This window comes from Lemur catta, chromosome 6 (assembly GCF_020740605.2).
Source record: "Lemur catta isolate mLemCat1 chromosome 6, mLemCat1.pri, whole genome shotgun sequence".
Classification (NCBI taxonomy): Eukaryota; Metazoa; Chordata; class Mammalia; order Primates; family Lemuridae; genus Lemur; species Lemur catta.
In genome coordinates, this window is record NC_059133.1 from 57,393,921 (window position 1) to 57,416,224 (window position 22,304).

The following is a 22,304-nucleotide window of genomic DNA, read 5'->3' on the forward strand; positions in this document are numbered from 1 at the left end:
TCCCAGAGTGCCAGGAGAACAAGCATGAGCCACTGTGCCCAGCCTGAAATATTATTTTTAAGTTAAAATACATCATATTACATATATATCTACTACTTGGATTTTTTTTCATTTAAATTGTTTTAGAGCTAAATCTATGCACATTGGTACAAGAGATTCACATAATTCTTTTTGAACTGCTGCACAGTATTCCATAGTATGGCTGTATCACAATTATTTAGGTATGTCCCAATTAATAACAATTTTTTGCTATTACAAGCAATGTTTCAAGGAACATATTTGTACTCGCCTCCCTGGGCTCTGGGCTCATGTGCAAGTGTTTCTCTAGGGTCGATACAGAAAAGTAGTACTGCTGGGTCCTTGGGAATATGCTTTTTTTTTTTTTTTTTTTTAAAAAGAGATGGGGTCTTGCTATGTTGCCCAGGCTGGCCTCCAACTCCTGGGCTCAACAGTTCATCTTACCTCAGCCTCCTGAGTAGCTGGGACTGGTATATGCTTTTAAAATGTTAACAGATACTGCCACTTCTACTCACTAAGCATTTTCATCATGCTCATGCTTGCCACATACCACAAAGGGGTGGGTGGGTATCACGAAGCAAGAAATCAAAGTGTACCTGTTTCTTACAGGAGGTCCTGTCTACACCTGTTAAGTGTTTGGTTAAATAAAGCTGAGGGAGTGGAGGGATCATGCAGTTTGGTGTCTTTCCTACCACCCAAACCAAGCATACCCAGGATGCCTCAAAGAGACCCAGCCTGGCAGAGTACGCAAGCCTTGGTGTTTAGACTGGCCATTTAGTTCACCACCTAAGTTGCCCAAACAAACCAAGATACCATTGTAAGATACCATTCCCTCCCTCCCCCAGGTTTCTAGCTCTGATGATAAACTTTTGGTTTCAGGAAAAGGTGTTTATAACTAACTCTTCATACACGTTCCTATCTTGCACTTTGTATCACAGGGAGGAGAGTTCTCTTAACTGCTCACAAGGGTTTTTAACTTATGATAAAAAAGAAAATGACAAAGTTTTCAGAAAAGAGCTAGAAAGTAGGTACACTCAAGGAATAAATCTCTTACTAATTTGGGGGATCCTGGGTGAAGAAGGATCCTTCTCCTCTTCCCTCACGCTCCATTTCCTACTCCATCCCAGCTCCTGCAATATCTAAGGAAGTAGGACTAGATACTCTCTGAGGTCTTCTTCAACTCAGAAATCCTATATTTATTCTCTTTCTCTCCTCCTAAATGGCATGTTACATTTGGTAGCTTTCCCACTTAAAATTTCCCCTCTTTCTACCTTACTCCCCCAAAAATGTGCAAACAGCTAAAGCTAATCTAATTTTCAAAGTCCAGCTTAGCTGTCATCTCTTCCACAAAAACAGCCTTGAAGCCCAGAGCCAGAAGGAAGCCACCTTTCTCTAATGCCCACAGCACGTTACCTTTCCTCTACGATGGAAAGCATCCCCATCTACCTTGTTACTGTCTTCTTCAGCTGCAGCATGCAGTTTATGCACAGCAGTCATTCAATACATTTTGTCAAAACGAAAGGTTAAATGTCTTCTAGAAAATATTACTGATCTTTTGGGGGCTTAAATTTCAAACAAGCACTGAGAGATGCTCTAGTTACATAGCATGCTGGCCTTAATCATAAGCAATTTATACTAAAGGCCTTAAATCTGAGTAGCTTACCGCAAACATGCCATGCCACAGCCCAGCATCCTTCTTAAAGTCTAAAACATTTACTACTGTTTCCCCTAAAATAGAAAAAATAGGAAAAAACACAAGGAAATCATCTTTAGTGTTAAGTAGCAAAATCATGTCACTTGCCTCGACTAAACAACTGATTTGGTGCTTTTAGAGAAATGACTAAAAGTTCTCTGGGTCTTTTGACTGTTTGAGGGTCCCCTTGGAGAACTGATCATAGATAGGGTGACATGGGAACAGCAGAGACAATGAGTCAGAAACTTCTTATGACTTGGGCATTTCTTCCAAGAGATAATTGTTTTCCCCCTAATTATATAAGGAACACATGCTTATTTTAGAAACTCTGTAAGTTTCATAAATATGTGTAAAAAATTATACTTCTGAATAAAAATGTGGGGGTGTGTATAGAAATATATATTATATCTATATTCACACACATATACTTCAAGGTATTTACAGGTTAGATAGATATCTAACATAGCAAAATTGGTATACAAAGCTCTGTATCTAACTTTTTCTACTTAATGATATACCAAAACAGTTTGTCCATATCTTTAATATTCAAGAACATGAGTTTTAATGTCTCACGGTATAACCCATTATATGAATGCATTATAATTTAATCTCTATTCGGGGGCATTTTGATTGCTCCCATTATATATATATATATATCTTTTACCAGACAACAATGTCGTTTTATAAGGTACACATATTAACTTGTTTCATTTTGCGAAAGGAAAATAAAACACTAAAAAGTCAATATTGCAAAGAACATTCTAAGTCAAATAGTCATTATACAATACATATTAACACATCTAAAGTTCAAAAATACAGAACACCGTTTTGTGTTTTAATTTGTGCTTTGTGTTAGCTGAATTTCTTTGACTCCAAACGTTTAGCTGGTAGTTCTCTGTACACGGAAAGATGGAGATACCTGACATTCCACCACTAATAAACACATGGTTTTAATCGGAATATTCTATATCTGTACTCTAAAAATCATGCTTTACATATTTAGTTTGCCCAGAATTTTAGTTCCTTTAAATTACAGCATATTTGTGAAAAAGCAAGCCAAGAATGTGTCTTAGAACATTTCACTCTGAATTTGGTCATTAAATGGAATCTAATCACCGAGCATTGTGCTCACAGTCACACATATCTGAAGCTAACAATGAGGGCAGTCATGGGATGAGGTCTGACCTTCAGAATAATTGCAGGCCTGTGACAGAGCTTGGCAGTGAGACAACATTGCAAGCCGGGACACTGTAACTCCCATTACACTCCCTTCTTTGCTTGTTTTGTACTAGGAAAAAAAATACCAAAAAAAAAACAAAAACATAAGAAACACAATAAAATGGGTTATTTCAAATGACAAAATTAGAATCCAAAACCAAAACTCAGTTAAGCCATCATAATGGGCTGAATTTAATATGAGTATTTAAGACTATGGACTTGGGTCCCAAACTCTAATTACACAAAGATGGGATTGGGGGACAACAAAGCTCAACAAAGTATTTGTGAAAAAGACCACAGTTTAGTCATCAGTGTGAAGTGGCTGCTAAAAAAGCTACAACAAACAAGTGACTTGAGCTGTAGTAACAGAAGCACAATACCAAGTAAATGCATGTCAAGCCCAGCACTGCAGAGTTAAAGGTGTGTTAGATGTGGTCCCTGTGCATCAGAAGCTCCCAGTCTCATAGCGGGAGACCTAGAAATGAATGGCCTATTCACTTTACAAATCATTCAACTACAGTTTTGCTTTTACTGTCAATACTCCATTCAAGTTGCTTTTTACCAGGATCATCAACCTTTTTTAACTTTTAAGACACAGGGTCTTGCTATGTTGCCCGTGCTGGAGTGCAGTGGCTATTCACAGGCCTGATAATTGCATGCTACAGCCTTGAAATCCTGAGCTCAAGTGGTACTCCTGAGTTAGCCTCTCCAGTAGGTGGGACTACAGGTGTGTGCCACCCTGCCCTGCATGATTTTTTTTTTAAACACTAGTTAAGTGCAGTATTAAGAAGGTGGGGGGGAGAATAGAACAGGAATTTGATCTGTAACAGACTATGAACAATGAATTGAGATAACCTCACTGCTCTCAGATCAACCTGAACTTTTTGAATGTTAGGACATTTTGCATACCTTATCAGAATTTTCTGTAACATTTACTACTCTCTTTTTTGACTCCTTTCTCCTTCCTTAGCTTTGGTGACACTCCCCTCACAGCCTGTCTGTCTCTGTCTGTGTATCTGTCTGTCTCTCTCTCGTGCTCCTCCACTTTCTCTGCCTAACCCTTCAATGTTGGCACTCCCTATAGTCCTACTCTCCTTCCTCTTCTCTTTTCACCTTACCCCATCAGAGTGCCACACTCCTGATGACTTCCAGTTTTCCATCTCTAACCCAGGCCTCTCCTCCAGGGAGATCCAGACTCACAGAGTTAAGTGTTCCCCTGGAATGTCCTGCAGTCCTGGAAAACCCAACGTATCTAACACTGTATTCTTTACTCGCCTCACCCCTGCCCAGGAGAACTCCTCCTGCTGTCTTTCCTATCTTAATGAATGATGCTGCCATCAACCCTGTTGCCCAAGTCAGAAACCTGAGTCTTTCTTTCCTCCTCCCTCTGCAGCATCAGTCACCAAGCCCTGACTAGTCTGCTTCTTACTGTCTCTTGATTCCAACCACTTCTCTCTGTTCCCATCCCCATGAGCTTGGGCTCACCTGAGTGACTGTAAAAGCTGGTCTCCCTACTTCTTTTCTTAACCCAGCCAATCCAGAAGAATTTTTTGGTAACAAATTCACTCTTGTCACTCTCCTGCTGATAACTCTTTTAACAGCTCCCTATTATCCACTTTAGTTTAAACTCATTAGCAGAGTTCTGTTGGTAATAGAGGGATCCCAAGCGAGAACTGCAAGTTAGTTCTAAATAACAGGAGCCTAGAAATACAGAGAATAGTTGTAATGAGGCCAGAGAGCTAAGCAACAGCCACCTGATGAAGGGCCCTCCGCCTATTAGAAAGCACCAATGAAGACTGAAAAGGAATGGTCAATGATGCAGAAGAACTGAGAGAGAGTAATCCAGGAAGCCAGTGACTAGAGTTTTAAGGTGGATGGAGTGATGAAACGTGTCATCACGGAGACATGACATAGACTGAGAGTTGATCATGAAATCTGATATTTTAATTGCTTGTTTGTCTATCTTTTAAGCATACTCAGATTTATTCCATCATTAAAAACAATCATCCTTGTATCCAACATTACCCCATCATCTCTCACAGCTACTACTCTCTTCCTTTTTATGGTCAGTCATTAAAGTTATCTATACTTGTTGTCACCACAGTGTTCAAGTTTGGGTGATATTTTCCCAAACCTTTTTTTAAATTTATTGATTTGTAATTTTGTTTTTGTTTTTGTTTTGAGACACAGTCTTGCTCTGTTGCCCAAGCTAGAGTGCAGTGGTGTCATCATAGCTCACTGCAACCCCAAACTCCTAGGCTCAAGTGATCCTCCCACCTCAGCCTCCCAAGTAGCTGAGACTTCATGTGCACGCCACCATGCCTGGCTAAGGTTTCCATTTTTTGTAGAGACAAAGTATTGCTATGTCGTCCAGTCTGGTCATGAACTCCTGACCTCAAGCAATCCTCCCACCTCAGTTTCCCAAAGTGCTAGGATTACAGGTATGCACCCAGCTAATTTGCCCGTTCATTAATTTAGCAAACAATTGGTGAAAATATGTCTCAAGCAGGATGCAGAGTGGTGAAGGGTATAGCTTTTAGAGTCAGACAGACCTGACTTTGAGTTCCACCTCTGCCATTTTCGAGTCATGTGACTTTTGGTCAGTCACTTAAGTCTTTTTAAGTCTTAGTCTCATCTACAAAAAAAGTTTAATAAAAATCTGAACCTCACAGTGCAGTCATGAGGACTAAATGAGAAAATGCATTTAAAGCACTTAGTCTGGTACCTGGTTTGCAGTAGGACTTAATCCCTCAACAAGATCCTGTTGCGAATCAATCACTTCCTACGCTAACCTTCAATACCAAACCTGCTAGCCATTTGTTTCTTCTTGCTCTTTATCTCTCATCTGTTGAATATGTACTTTTCAAGCACAGCTATTTTCCCTCCTTATTTCTCTATTCCTTTGCTCCCAACCTCCCTTAAAAAACAACAGAGAAATTTCTCTGCCAGTAAATCATTTCTTAAACCTTTGTACTTCTCGGAAGTCTTTTGTAACTTTCTTATGTGAAGGATCAATTTCTTTGCTGTCTTTCTCTTAAATGTGTATTTGTGATCAAAATAATTACAACAGAAGGTTCACTACAAGGCATTTTACAAGCCCAAAGATAGTAACTTCACAAAGCAGGAGGATCTTCTAACATTAAAACTGCAAAAAGTTAGTTTTATATTTTGAAAGTTGGCAACTGAAGCCAAAGGAAAAGCCAGAAAGCACATTTTACAGTCTCAGGACTTACCTCGATGTATGCTGGTTCTGTACCTGCAGGTGAGATGTGTGGCTGCCAGTCTTTAGGTGGCTTTGAAAGGTACTTGGAATCTGTTACAACCCATTTGAGCCGGGGCCAACCTAAATCAAACCCAAAGTGAAAACTGAATTGCCTAAGCCATCAGGGAAGGAATTCACACTGAGCTGGTCATTTTAAATACCAAGAGACCAAATTAAGACCATTTTATAATCAATAAAATACTTTATTTCTTTTTATTAGTTTTTAATGACAAATCACCAGACAATTATACCTTCTTTCAAAAGTACAATTGTTCCACATGCTAATTCTAGGCCTTGACATTATCGCAACAACTGGGAGGTCCATTTGGCAGTGGAAGTCCACTGAGGTTAGTGGTTTATCCTCTGTCTCTATATGTAGCATTTAGCTTTAATGTACAGAGTGGTAGCTTTTTCCAACCATCAGCATAAAGGTTAAGGGTGTGGGCTGTGGAATCAGACAGATTTGGGTTCAAATCGCTGCTCTGCCATTTATTAGCTGTGACTTTGGGCAAATTACTTAACCTCTCTGTTTTTCAGTTTCCTCACCTGTAAAACGGGGATAATAATGGTACCTACTTCCTAAGAGTGGGAGAATTAAATAAGAAAATATATGTAAAGAACTTAGCTATTATTAAATTAAAATGCTAATTAAAGCATTAAGTTTCAACTTTTAACTAAAATCAGGTACAAATATTACTAACCTTTAAACTGTACAATTTCTCCATTCTGGGTTTTTGGCAGTCCCTTTAGACAAACTTCACTGGTAAGAGCTAAGGCAATACCACAGCTTCCTAGCAAGAAGCCAATCTGCTGACCTCCAGCATCCTGTGAAGAAAAGATAACGAACACAGTAGGGGAGTAAATATGAGCATACCCATGCCCAAACTCTAACACTTAGTAATGCTCTGGCACTTGTGAGATAACATTCATGGAGCCTCACCGACATCTAACAATTGTCAAAATCCAATGACATTATGTTCTTCCAAATAATTTCTACAATACAATTATTTCTTGAGTACAAACAGGCATTTTATTAACCTGACATTGCTAATGAATCCTACCAGCCAAATGTGACCACTTTATTCAAGGGTCAGCAATGATCCTCTTTTAGATTAGTTTCAGGCAAATGAAATAAATGCTAACATGGTTAAGTAGTCTTCCTCTCGTCCCACCCCCAGATCCAAGTACAAAGCACTTCAGCTCATAACAAAATAAATAATGTAAATGGATACCAATGTCCAGATTTATAATGAAAGTCAATGGATGGTTATACCAAATCCATATGCTCCTTTTATCATTCTATTTTAAAGAAGGTAGATTTAAGCCTTGTAACAGCAGCAAAAACAAGAGCAAAAAACAAAAGATACAGTCTAAAGTATTTCCATTAAAATGTCATCTTAAAAGTATTATGAAACCACACAAACACTGCCAACTTAATAATTTATGAATGACCCTATGATTTCCTGACCAATTGAAGGATACTATGTCCCATCAACTAGAGCTTCAGGGATGTTACCAATTTGTTTTTTATTCCTTCCAAAAAATAATTTTTTCTTATAAATCCACATTTTCCACCAGATTCATCTTTGACATCAACACTTAGTAATAAATTGCCTGAGAAAATTAGTTCAAGCAGCTCATGGAGAAATCATTTAGTCGAACATGGAAATGCGTTACATATGCTCCATTTTAGTAAGGCTGACACGTTGTCAAAGTAAAATCCTATAAATTGGAGAATAACATGCAATCACTGCATCACCCATCCACTTAATGGAAATCCTAGGTCGTATGATATGGTTAAAGGAAATCGCTTTACAAAAAGGTCACAGCTATTGTAAATGTGGTTATCTACAGTCTCTGAAACAAGAGTGGTACACCTTATAAATGGTAATTGTTCGAAGTCAAGCATGCCTCCATGCTATTGTAAATGATATACAATACTGTAAAAATTCTATCTTAGTTAAAAACTTATGTTATTTGCATGACGTTTGTAAATATTAACAATTTTTCTACAACTTTCACGTTTTTAGAAAGTGAAGGTGAGGACTTCAGAATACGGTCAGACTGTTTCTGATGTCATGACTGAGTCAATCAATCCAATAAGAACCTGTCGCCTGCCATGTCACATAGGCTACATTCCTCTTAAATTCAGCAATGTTACCTTTCTGGTAAGAGGTACCTCTATAGGCACTGGAATCACTTCTGCCAGGAGACATCCATAAAAAGCCACCATAAACATGACTGGATCATTGTTGGGGTAAACCAGGGCTACCTAAAATTCATAATGACATTCAATAACAAAGGAATAAAAACAAATGCTTATGCTTTCAATGTCACTCTCTAAGATACATAACATTTAACATGAACATGTAAATCAAACTATTTAATAGCCGTTTGCTCTAAAGGAAATTAAGTTACAGAGACGAACACACAAATCTAAAAAGAAAAGATCTCCATCATGCCCATTAAAAAGAAAAGATTTCCATTATGCCCATGATTATACTATATATTTTGGAACTATAATGCAATTCACCAACATCATAAGAATTTTTCACTTAATTCTACTGGTGATTCATCTTATGCATTAAGTTAATTATTAATACTCAGGAAACCTAAGGCAATTTACTTTAGTGCAGGACTTAAGCAATAAAATAAATGCAGTGGACCTCTCTAGATAGAACAGCCTATTAAACAATAAGCCTCACATCTCTGAGAGAGCGTACAACCGCTGATTGACTTGATCATCACCTTAGGGCCAACCTAAGGTTTCTTACTGTTTAATTCATTGCATTAATCCTATTCACTTACTCAACAATGCAAGTGTTCTAGCAGGTATTTGGTAATAGGTGTAAATAATATTGACAGAAAGAATTATGGATATAAAATTAATTCAATAACAAAAAGTTAAAGTGAAATCTCTATAATATGTGATCTCACCTATAATGCACCACAAGGATGAATGACTTTCCCTAACTCAAGGAATGCAAAAACACAGAAGGCATCACCGTGACATCTGAAATTTAATCATGTCACTAGACTTGTTTCCTCTTCTTTTGCTTTCAAATTCACTTAACTCACTCCCAAGAAAAGTTCAATTCTGAACCTTTAAATTTTCCTAGAATTTTAGAAAATAGTAATTCCATAAGACCTTTAAACAACCCATTTCCTTCCTGTATACAGTGTCCACATTGCTAGGTAGACACAAAATCACCTTAAGGTTCAGTGAGGACTAGGAAACACTCATGGGTCGCATTTATCAGTAAAAGACATCCTTAGATGCCCTTTGCCATAATGCAAAAGTGTTTTTGAAAGTCTTATTTTAGGAGATTCTGTAATCATAAGCCTACAGAAAAGAAGTCTGTTGTGTAGTTTCTATAAATTCCAAATGAAAAGTAATGCTTAATGAAGAAGTAATCATATTTAGAAAGTCATTAATAGGAAAAAACTTCAAAAATTAAAAATACATTTTTAATGTCACTTCTAATTAAAGACATAAAACGATATCAATTTATTTTTTCTTAAAAGTAAAATAAGTCTCCCTTTCTTCTTCTTCTTCTTTTTTTTTTTTTTTTTAAGAAACAGGGTCTTGCTCTGTCACCCAGGCTAGAGGGCAGTGGAGTTATCATAGTTCACTGCAGCCCTGAAACCTTGAACTCCTGGGTTCAAGTGAACCTCCCGCCTCAGCCTCCCAAGTCAGTAGCTGGAACTACAGGTGTGAGCCAACACACCCAGCTGATTTTTCTATTTTTTTATAGAGACAGGGTTGCACTATGTTGCTCGGGGTAGTCTTGAACTCCTGGCCTCAAGTGATCCTCCCGCCTCAGCCTCCCAAAGTGCTAGGATTACAGGTGTGGGCCACTGTGCCAAGCCTCTCCTTCCTTTTCTACATAAAAAACCAGAAAAATTGTTTTTAAATGTGTATAAGGCATTTTGTAAAGAAAAAATATCAAAGGGTAAATTTTGTTGTTTCTGTTGTTTAAATATTGAAATATTTATTTCTAGAAAGGCTTAGGTTTCTCTTTCTTGTTATTAGCACCTCAAGAGTGTACTGATTGTCAACCACATAAAAGGACATGTGAATTTCCTTCAATTTATGAATGCAAGAATTATCACCTAGCATCGGGCTAACCTGGGTTGGAACCAAAGTATTTTTAGTTTTCAAAAATAAAACTTATATAAATTTTCCTGTTGTACATTAAAAATTCAGAACGTGCATATTAGAAAACAATAAGCTCCACCTCCCTAAAACCAAAATACCAATTACCCTGTCTCCAGGTTTTAACACAGGTTCATTTTTGGTCCCCAGTTTATTAAGCAGTGTGTAGGCCAACTTTAAACTTCTGCTCCACAACTTTCCTGGAAAAAAAAAAGTAGAACAGTCTTATAGAAAAAAACACAGGCCTATCTCATTGAGCAATCATTCAATTTATCAGCACATTTACTAAGACAATAGCCATTTCCAAATGGTGCATTAGATGAGCATCACTCACCCCCTAACACATAAAAAGCACCTTCCCCCAAAAACTTTACATTTGTTCTAGTTTACAAAAGCCAGTCCTGTCTTAAAACAAAAATAAAACACCACCAGATGCTCAACCTAGTTTATATAATATTCCAAATTCTTTTCTGGAATAATTCGAATATTCTTAGAAATAATTTGATATGAGTTGATCATACTTGGGGGAGGGGGACAAGTTTGGGTTCTTTTTTTTTTATCACAGGACTGAAAACCAGAAGGCTACTTCTGTTCTAAGCTTATTCTGAAGAACCACTTACATAGGTGGTTATTAGATACTTGTGGTAACTGCAAAGCCAATGTATGACTCAAATGATTAAACATTCCATACCACTGTAATTCAATAAAACAGACAATAAAATGGAAATTATCTATCTGAAACATGTAGATATATTTATAGCTATTAAATAAACATGCAAACATTTTATCAGCTGAATGCTTTCTTTAAGGGTTATATGGATGAAATTAATATACAGCTTCAGAGGTAAATGTTAAAACTATTTTGGTAAAAACAAACAAAAAATCTTTTCCATCTTCCTACTCCCTCCTCTCAACAACTCTCAGAAATTCTTATCTTAGAGTATAAGAAAAGTGAAGGAAATCATGTTATTTAAAGTTTTTTTTCCTTCAGAGACAAGGTCTCGCTCTGTCACCCAGGATGGAGTACAGGGGTACCATTATAGCTCACTGCAGCTTTGAACTCTTGGGCTCAAGTGATCCTCTCATCTCAGCCTCCCAAAGCACTGGGTATATTATATAGAGTGGGCCACAGTGCCCAGTCCACGTTATTTTAAATAGCTACGTTAGTTTTATATACAATTTATTCAGAAACATATTCAAGATTGAAACTATTTCAGCCTGCATAATCCTTTAAATAAAAACTTATTTTTCCTCAAGATTATTTTGTATCTAGGTCTGTGGACATTGTGCTCCCCTTGTGAAGGGAAAAAGGATTCTGAATAAACTAGTACAAAATCTCATAGCTAACGGTTGACTACATTTTCCTTGAAGTTATTTTAAAAAGAAAAATAAAAACTTTAGATAAGATGCAAAATTAAATGGAAAAGTACTGATTCTTTGTTCATCACAGAATTTTGTGCCCATTATGAGCAAGAAGCAGGATGGAGTAAAGATCTAAAAAGTAATCAGTTTTAATTTTTGGTAAAAACCATCTGATTTCCACCATACATCATTAATACTGACCAAATGGTTTTCTAAAATGCTCTTCTAATGTTAAAACATCAGTAGATCTACAAAGTCTCTTCTTTTTGCTGTCTTTTAAATATTAGCTGGCATGCAAATGCCACTCTAGTAAATGAAAATATTTGGCAATAGCTTTACTTAGAACTTACTATCCTATTAAATAATTGAAAAGATCTGTTGCAACATAATGACCAGCAGCTGTTAAATATCAAGTTAAAAACACTACCACGATATTCTGAAGAATTCTTAGGAGAAAAGGAAGGATCTGGAATCTTGTAAACTCACCGTATGTAAGAGTGTAAACTGGTTTCCCTGTCACATCCAGTGCAGTCAGGCAGGAGCATTTTGCTTGAGTGGTACCCCAGCGCTGCAGGGCAGACTCAAGAGCAGGAGGCCAGTTACAGATGACTCCCAAAGGCTCTCCCTTCACAGGGGTCATCTGCCGTCCCTCAGGCTTGGGCTGGTTGGGGTCTGGCTGAGGTACTGTACCAAAAAACCCCCAATGGATGAAATAAGTGCAGATGCCAAGTACAATACTTATACAACTGGGCTTTAGTTCAATTTTCCACTTAAATGTGAAATCATATTTAATATGTTTTTTTGGAGACAAGGTTTTGCTCTGTTACCCAGGCTGGAGGAGTTCAGTGGCGTGATCATAGCTCACTGCAGCCTCAAACTCCTGGGCTCAAGTGATCCTCCCGCCTCAGCATCCCAAAGCACTGGGATTACAGGCATTTAATATGTTTTCTGCAACAAACAAATCCTGACTCTGACAAAGCAAATTGCTGCACATACAGAAAAGCACAAAGTGTAAATTTCTTTTCAGCAATTTCACAATTTTTAGTAACTTGTCTTTAACTCTTTACAGTTTGTGTCCGGTGTTAGAGAGCCAGATTCCATGTCACCAGGTTATGTTTAATGAAAAAGCATTACGTGGTGAGTCAGAAAACCCAAGTTCACATTCACTTTTTACTAGTAATACATCAGGCAAATTGATTTACCTGAGCCTCGTTTTCCTCATCTGTAAAATGGGGATAGTAACAGTTATATCTCAGGATCATTATTAGACTCAAATAGATAGTGGGCATAAATCACAACGTTCCATGTCTCTACACCTCTGCACACATATTGTATGGCCAAGCCCTCTGCCTCCTGGTGATGTCTTACTCATCCTTCTCAGGACTTAGCTCAAATCTCACAGTCTCTAGGAACTATCCCCAACCATTCCTTGAGGAGACTATTCCCCACCTTAGTGCTCCTACACTATGTGGTAGTCTGCCCTTATTAAAGCACTGAGGATCCTCAACAACTTCTTTATTGTACAACTCTTCCCTTGCAAAGACTGATGGCTTCCCTGTGGGAAGGGAAGGCTCTTATTGCCTATAGTGCCTAATACACAAAGGCTGCTCAACACTGTTAGTTGAATTGAACTGAATTTAGAAAAAAAAAAAAAAAAAAAAAAGCTAGATTATTAACATGGTCATTCCAGGAATTACAGGCGAATAATATCTCATAGTCTTTCATACATATAAAACTAAAGTCCTGTTAATTTTTCTGCAACGAATAAACATTATTCAAATAACAAAGAACAAAACAAAAATCCTACATTTACACTGCAGAAAAGATATTAATAATTTATATAGGGAACAAAAAGTTAAGGATTTACTGAGTGCCAATTACGTGCATAGGATGTAATAAACATCGAGAAAATAAATGCTGCACATATCATCCTTTTAACAAACATTCATTGCGCCTACTAAGTGCTGTATACAGAGTTCAAGCCCTTGAGGAGTATCTAGTATGCACCGGTGGACACATGTATGCACATGCTCAGAGCTATGGATAGGACAGTGTGAGCAGTGCATGACAGACACATGTGCAGGAAGGGCACATCATCCACCTGGAGGAGGAATGCCTGAGCTGAGTCTTAGGGATGAGTAGGAGTTAGCCAGGTGAATGAGAAAAGAGGCACAGGGAGAAGGGACAGAATGATCAATAAATATTTGATGGGCAAATAAAATATGAAATAAATTATATTTTACAGTTCAACACAATGACAGATTTGGGAAATGTACTTAAAATGTCTTGGTTCATTTTTTTACTGACACAAAACTCATGAAATAGTTTCAGTTCTCAATTCACTGCCTTAGGTAAATGGTATTTCAGCTGCCCTTCTACTTTGTGTATTTCCAGACTTTGAACCACTATATTAACTAAAAACATTAATATGAGTGATTCTAAATAGTTTTATTTTTATGGACAGACTGTATATATGGTAGGCATAGTCCTCAGGTCATAGAAGTCCACATTATTGTCATAATCTATTAGGCCTCACTGCAGATTCTGGGGCACAGTCTTTCAGATTTCCACAGACATGCTGGTATTTTCCTTTTCCAAAGGTTAACAATTATCCAAATAAGTAATTGTTGTCTATTTATAATTAGTGGAAAGATTTTAGCTCTATTGTGCCAATGCAAACTGTTCAAGTAAGATGCCTGTTACACCTTGACCTTCATGTGCCTGGTCAATACACAGTGCTAGAAACACTGGTGAGGCTATTACTGGCATGAACAGTTTCAACATCAGTGCATCAAGAAAGAAGTTCACAGTGCAAAGAGGTTAGTGACTCCTAAAGAAACAGAAACTTAACCTCATATGTCAGGTTGCTTTTTGTTGCATAAATTGGGCTAAGATCAGATCTAGTCTACTGATGTGCCTAATTCTATTAGACATCAAAACCTGCTATCAGTCTCAGGACTTAAAAATGAACCACAAAGCTACCAAGACTTTGTTCTTTTGACAAAAGCTTTTGTTAGATAGATCTATTCATCACCTAGCTTCAATGAAATGGCCATTCTCATTTTATCTATATTCATATCCATTCCCTTCCCACCCATCCCTATTAAATCCTAGATATCATATGATTTCATCTATTTTTTTAAAATATTGAATAAATCACTATTACACTCTCTCTATGACACCTTCCTTAATCAAACAGATGGAACTGGTTTCTTCCCTTCTTTGAACAGCCTATATTAGTTGATATATACTTATTAGCTAAACTAAGTTTTCACATGTGTATATTTTAGCTGTAAACAACATGAAGGAAATGACTGTATTTTCATAAATCTTTTAACTTTTTTCACGATGTACCACACTGGTTTTGTTGTTGTTGTTGTTTTTTTTTTTTTTTAGACAGAGTCTTGCTCTGTGGCCCTTGTAGCTCGCTGCAACTCAAACTCCTGGGGGCTCAAGGGATCCTCCTGCCTCAAAATCCCGAGTAGCTAGGACTACAGACACACACCATCATGCCTGGCTAATTTTTTTATTTTGTAGAGACGGGGTCTCATTATGTTGCCCAAGCTGGTCTTAAACTCCTGCCCTCAACTAATTCCCCCACCTCAGCTTTCCAAAGTGCTGGGATTACAGGCGTGAGCCACTGCTCCCAGCCTGCCACACTGTCTTGTAGAAAGCTGACATAGATGCAGATTTAATAAAAAGGACTATGTTATATGAAAAAAGGAATGGGTAAATTTTTGAGGTCAAATTTGATATCCACATCTAGGAAAATGCCAAATATATATAAAAAATGTAAAATCATGTATTTGTGATAGTTCCTAATTTCAAAGAGTATATTTCCAAAGATAGTTCTAAGCTACATAGTTATCTCTTTGCCTTTCTTCCCTCCCCTTCCCTCAGCTTTCATCTGAGATCTAAAATATAAATGATTCTTAGAGAAAAAAGCAGAACTATGAACTCTTTGAATCAAGAACCATGTCTTGTTCATCCTTTAATCCTATAGTACCTGACATGTACTAACTGCTTAAGAAACAGTTGTTTAATGAATACATGTTTTTGGTATTTCCACAACTACCTTCTACAATTTCTTCAGAGTCATCCACAAAAAATTCTTTTAAGGGAGGCCTTTTGGGTCGTTTCAGAGTGTTGAGCAGTTGCTGGATTTTTGTGGATACTCTGCTATTGACAGGAACACCTACGGGGAAAAAATGGTAAGTTACAATTCATTGATTATAAAGATATTTTAGTTCCTCAATTTCCTCAGGAGCTTTTGCTTCTACTGATGTTTGCCCTTTGCCCACACAGTCTCATTCTGTTTCAGTTGGTTCAAATAGGTACAAGTATGTACATGACAAGTTTTATGAACACAGAGGACAAATATGGTGCTATTATTAATATATTGCTTAAAGATTTCACCTAATCTCCTTTTTCTTTGTAAGATCCTTTTCTTTTCTATACTCAGTTTTTTGTTCAACATAGGTTTTGTAAGTACTAAGTTTGAACAAGGGTCAATGCCACCACTGCACAAACTGTGGCAAGAAGGTACTCAGGATGACCTGCCAGCAGGCCAACTACAACGCAGTTCTGCAGCTGCTACGCCAGTCAGTCAGGGGCTACTTGAATTTTTCCAGTTTACTTTATAATCCTTATTTAGCTACCAAAAAGAACTTCTTACCATCAGCCGTATCCATAAGGCTGGACCTGTTAGATCCTTTGTGCATGCCTTTAACTATACCCGAGGGGGGTAGGTCAATATTAGCTGGGCGTATTGAGGAAGATGAGGAGGAGGAAGAGGTAGTTGTAGTGACATCAGGGGGAGCAGAGAAATTCTCTAAGAGGGGAGAAAACAAAGTTTAAAATTATATTACATTAGCAGCAAAACTAAGAACCTTCAAATCTTTGTTTTTTAGCAAGAAAGAAAACTACATAAACAGGGCATTAACTCTTATAAAACAACCTTTTAAATCAAATTCTACTAGCAAGATATAATCAGAAAAGTTAAGCTAGGGTATACCAGCTTTTCAAACTTATTTTCAAGGCTTGGGTACCCTTAGCAAGATCAAACCACATATCCAATGTTATTCTAGTATCTTAAACATTTCTTCCTGATTCCATGGTTTATCTATAATCTATCCCCTTCTATTGAAGACCAAAATAATGTCTTGGAAGTGGGTCAGACTGCTCATTTCCAGATTAACATATAAACTGCCATGTGAGTTGTATTTAACTCACACTAGTTTTGAGCCCAGGGCCTCATGAAGCATATGTAACTCATATATCTCTTTACCTTGGGAGTCAATATAATTATTATTGACTATTTAGTTAGTTAATTTACTTATTTTTTTGAGACAGAATCTCGTTCTGTTGCCTGGGCTAGAGTGCTGTGGCGTCAGCCTAGCTCACAGCAATCTCAAATTCCCGAGCTCAAGCGATCCTCCTGCCTCAGCCTCCCAAGTAGCTGGGACTACAGGTACTCGCCACCATGCCTGGCTAATTTTTTTTCTATTTTAGTAAAGGGGGGCGTCTCACTCTTGCTCAGGCTGGTTTCAAACTCCTGACCTCAAGCGATCCTCCTGCCTTGGCCTCCCAGTGTGCTAGGATTACAGGCGTGAGCCACCGTGCCTGGCCAATGTTGATAATTTAATTGCATATAATTCACACACAGAAAACAATAAAAAAATAACAAATTTTTCATTAAATTAGAAAGGAGGGTTTTGTTTTCAAAGTTTTTATTCTATTTTTGTAATAAAACACTGTGGCCCCAAGGAAGAAAAAATTCTTTTCTAGTGTGGCGATGTGTTAAAAAAACAAGTTAAAGCCCACTTCTAATTTTTATAAAATAACCCACAGGTAATTTGGATCTCCTTGACAGACAATTTTCTTCCCTTGCTCTAAGCAGAGATTAAATAGTATTATCTACTCTACTCCATGTAGGGATTCTTAACATAGAGAAATTGAATGATGTAAATTGGAAGAGATCCATTCAACAGGGATGTGTTACAAAAAACTGAGAAGAAAACATCTAGAGAAGTAAAAAAAAAAATTAGAGGGAAGGAAAAATGTGATTTATAAGATTAATGAAAAGCTACTAAAAACTATGAAAAAGGAAAAAGTAAAACAATTTCTAAAATTAATTTGCAGGTAAGGTATCTATGCCTTAAAAGTCTATAATTAACTATTTTAATAGTTTTTCAAATTTTAAATATACTAGCACAAGTATATTGCAGCATACCTTTCTATAGGATAATGTGGTAACAAAAACAGTAAAATGGACATTTTTGTTTGACCCAGCAATTCAATTTATAGGAATACAGCCTAATGAAATAATCAGAAAAATGCACAAGCATGTTCAGTTTTTATAATAGCAAAAAACTAGATCCTACTTAAATGTCCAAAATAGGGGAATGGCTAAATAAACCAAGGCAAAGAGTCATACAATGGTATGCCTTGAAACCATAAAAATGATAGCATAATTACAGTAATATAAAAAGTGTTTATGATATAGTACTAAGAAAAGCAGGTTGTGAACATTATGTTTAGGATAATTTCATTTTTGTAAAATAAAAACTAAAATCCTGCATATTCATATGGAAATAAACTCTAGAAGAATATACACTAAAGTGTTAGCCATGAGAGGTAGGTTCATAGGTTATTTTACTTTTCTTTCGCCTGTATTTTTGAATTTTTCTATTAGGAACATCATTGACTTCTGTTAGAACAAACACCCAAAAAGCAATAATGTTGGATAAAATGGTTTCTGTGAGTAATTGAGCCAATAACTTTTCACAGAGTAGCAGAAGCAATGAAAAATATGATGTCACATGAAATCATCTTGTTAACAAAAATCCAGATAAAGTTAATTGGATATTAGGACATATTTTTAACAAGTGTACTTATTCTCTTTTAGACAGATGTGAAAATAAAACTTCACCAACCTCGGTTCTATAGCTTACCCTCCATAACAGAAGAGGTGGTGAATATGCACATCTGTCTGCAGCTGCTCTAGGAGGCTCAGTGAATTACAGTGCAGAGCTAAGAGTGTAGGACAAGTGATCAGCTGTTGGCACTTTGCATTTAGTGAGGGCAATGAGACCCTCAGGGTAGTTATTTTCTTCAAAAATTATAGCCATGAATTAAAAATTTTCTAAATTTTTCTTTTTCAGAAATCAATTAATAGAAATAAGATATACACATAAAGTGATAAAGAATGGTCACTGAGATGAAAATTAAGACACAAAAAATACACTGTCAAGAAAAAAGGGGAAAAGATCACACATAATGTTAATAATATACTTTAGTGTAATTTGTACCAACCAATTAAGCAAAAGTAGAGATCTGAGCTATATATCTTTATTTGCAGATGTCACAAATCTTAAACACACACATGTACACACACATGTACACACACACACACACAAACATAAAGCAGAGCCAAGCAAAAGCTACATTGTTCACAGCAGCATCAGCAGCAGGTAGCAGCTCACAGAGTACCACCATCCTCAGCTTACACACTCCAGTTGTAGCAATATCACAGCAGCAAGGACAATAAACCCAGTCTTTATGCTAAAGACAAAAGGCCTCACTGATATTGGCTTAGTGTAGATTTTGCTCAGATTTAATGTTTTTTTCTGTTTGGCAGAATATAGACAATGATACTGGGAAAATCTAAGATGTTACATATTTTAACATCTTTTAATATACAGAATATTCTTCAACTGGGATAAACCCACACTAAGACTGGTCTTATATCTTGCAGCTTGAATATTGCTTATGGAAATAGCTATGGCTTCAGGTGGGGAATACTATGCACCAATAATGCATATGACACCTATTGTTCCTGCAACAAATGTATTGCTGGTGTTTCCTTCTTTGCCTCATTAATTGTCATGTTCTCTATGATTATTTTTTTAGACCACACTGAAAAATCTAATACAAATTATGAACTATTTTCTGGACACTGGGAGCCAAATGGAACATAATTTGGGCTTTTTGGGTAGATCCAAGCTCCTACCTATTCGAGTATTGGCAAATACATCAGCTAGAGACCCACTGGTTCCTTTGACCTCTCCATGGGACAGCGTAGAAGATGCGGATGAAGAAGTGGACGATCCCTGAATTGAACGGTTGATCCAGGACTCAGCATTCTGTAAGCTCTGTTGCAAGGCAGCAGAGAGCGCAGCTTGGCGTCTCAGAGAGCCCTCATCCTCAGAGGCCGAAGACGTGTCTGTGTGGAATTAAAAAAAAGAAGTTCTCGATCCTGCCTAGAACAGAGACTTTTCACTTCTTGCTCATTGATCATACATTCAATTTTGACACCAGCAAAACATTCGCATTCTTATGGTAGATTAATATGTAAAGATTCTCAAGAATCTCAAGGAAGGGTCTGTGGACCAAAGCCTACAAAAATAAAATAGCCTAACTCCATAGTAATTTTAAGGTGTTTTTTTTAACCCTTTAACAACATTTAAAAGCCATTCACTATTTTTCTGCTCTGAGCTTACTCAGTATCTAAATTTTTCTAGTTTATTTATGTTCAAATAATATTGACGTAGGCAGGGAGCAGTGGCTCACGCCTGTAACCCTAGTACTCTGGGAGGCTGAAGCAGGAGGATCCCTTGAGCCCCGAAGTTTGAGGCTGCAGTGAGCTATCAAGATACCACTGCATTCTAGCCCAGGCAACAAAGTGAGACCCTGTCTCAAAAAGAAAAAAATAAAAAGAAAAAAATAAGATATATAAGACATGCTTATATGTCTTCCTCAATCTCTATATTAGAGAACTATGTTATACGTGGCTACACGAATTCTGTGACAAGTACTTATTAGTCTCTACTTAAAAGGAAAAGATCTTGTTAGGGAGATATAAAAATGTATGTGTCAATGAGTGAGCTAGAAGCTGGGGAACTGAAGTGGGACAAGAAACGGTCCTTAGCCTGGAGGCACTCATGGTTTTAGAGGAAAAGTCAGTTGGTCAGGGGGCACAGGTAAGCTTTCTGAACATGACTGGAGAGGGCACAGTGTCAGGATTTCTTTCCTAATTCTCAGTCAGAGAAGAATTGTGAGAAATTCACTGATGTCTGTATTTAGTCTGGCTCTGACTTCAGAAAAATAGGCCTAAATTAGAAAAGCATGCTGAAAAAAAATTTAACCAAATATAGGGAAACAAAAGCCGAGGAAAATGGAGTCAGGAATTTATTCCAGGGTTCTAAGCTTATGAGGCATACAGTTAAAGGGAGCATTTGGCTGGATGTGGGATAAACCCTTCTAAATGATTTTTTGGGGTTATAATTTATAATTTGTGGACTGAATTTCATTTAATTTTTAAAAATTATACATTCTATGGTTAGTCCTGCAGAACACTTTCCTCTAAATGCAGGTGAAACTGTAGGTTCCATGTTCTGCTTTGGTTCAAAGAAACAGAGAAATAACTAAAGGGACTGGAAAACTGCTAGCACCTCACAAGGGGAACTTGAACCACAAAAGACTTAACCTAATCCAGAAGTCAAATTCTGCAGGCCCAGAGCAAGAGAGAAAAAAAGTGACTATATTCTTGTTTCTTGCTCCGTACTACAGTCAACTTATTAGTTTATATTGAGGGAGATCTGAGGCCGAAGACTTGACTTTTCTTTTCTTTTCTTTTTTTTTTTTTGACGAGGTTGTGTTCTGTTTCCAGAGCCACAGTGCAGTGGCGTCATCATGGCTCACTGCAACATCAAACTCCTGGGCTCAAACGACCCTCCTGCCTCAGGCTCCTCAATTGCTGAGACTACAGGTGCGCGCCACCACTACTGGCCAGTTTTTCTATTTTTAGTAGAGATGGGGTCTCGCTCTTGCTCAGGCTGGTCTCAAACTCCTAGCCTCAATCGATCCTTCCGCCTCAGCCTCTCAGAGTGCTAGGATTACAGGTATGAGCCACTGTGCCCTGCCTGTTTTTGTTTTTTAATGTGCTATTATACATAACCACAATATGTGCTGGCAACTATGTCAGGTCCTGGGGATTCTGAAATGTACGAGTGCTTATGAGACAGTAAGTGCCCTAAAAAGGCGTAGTGTCTAGTACAGGAGACACACAAGTCCATAGACTATTTCAAAAGAATACAACAGACGCTAAGAAATGGGGGTGAGCAAAGGGTTTCACAGGACAGGGACCAACCTCAGTCAGGGATTTCAAGCACTTCTGCGTAAATAGAGCATGGATTTTGAGGGATAAGGGGCAAAAATGAGGCTAGAGAGGTAAACAGTGACTAGATCCCTAAGAGATAAAGTGATAAGGCCCTTAAATAAGAAAGAGATCTATAATACAAAAAGAGATAATTAAAGAAAATGTAAAAGAAAAAAAGTAACTGCATCTGTAACCCTTTAAAGAAAGCATTTTCTATAATTTTCAGAAAATATTCTAATGTTTCAATCCGTACTTTGGGAGGCAAAGATTCCTGTCTTTGCAAACATGGTAAAAAGGGTGGTGGTGGTAGGGCCCATGAGACAGGTGAATCTGACTCTAAGAATTAAGTATTTGCAAGGTAACTTATCTCAGGATCCCACAAAATCCACTGGATTTGCAGGCTGCCTTTATTGAGTCATTCATTTTAATTTGTGTA

General features: G+C 37.3%; 1 protein-coding gene across 2 annotated transcripts in view; it reads right to left on the bottom strand.

The window, feature by feature from the left end:
• Positions 1-22,304, bottom strand: part of DIP2B (disco interacting protein 2 homolog B) — a 209,474-nt gene that overhangs the window by 44,817 nt on the left and 142,353 nt on the right. Inside the window, exons 5-14 of one of the 2 annotated variants that reach the window (XM_045554932.1) lie at positions 19,721-19,933; positions 16,385-16,540; positions 15,782-15,904; positions 12,196-12,393; positions 10,456-10,547; positions 8,353-8,463; positions 6,893-7,016; positions 6,163-6,272; positions 2,897-2,999; positions 1,682-1,746 (exon numbers count right to left, since the gene is read on the bottom strand). In XM_045554932.1, the coding sequence (XP_045410888.1) occupies positions 1,682-1,746; positions 2,897-2,999; positions 6,163-6,272; positions 6,893-7,016; positions 8,353-8,463; positions 10,456-10,547; positions 12,196-12,393; positions 15,782-15,904; positions 16,385-16,540; positions 19,721-19,933 (1,295 nt within the window). The remainder of the gene's footprint in view (positions 1-1,681; positions 1,747-2,896; positions 3,000-6,162; positions 6,273-6,892; positions 7,017-8,352; positions 8,464-10,455; positions 10,548-12,195; positions 12,394-15,781; positions 15,905-16,384; positions 16,541-19,720; positions 19,934-22,304) is intronic. The other variant, XM_045554933.1, reaches the window with a different exon arrangement.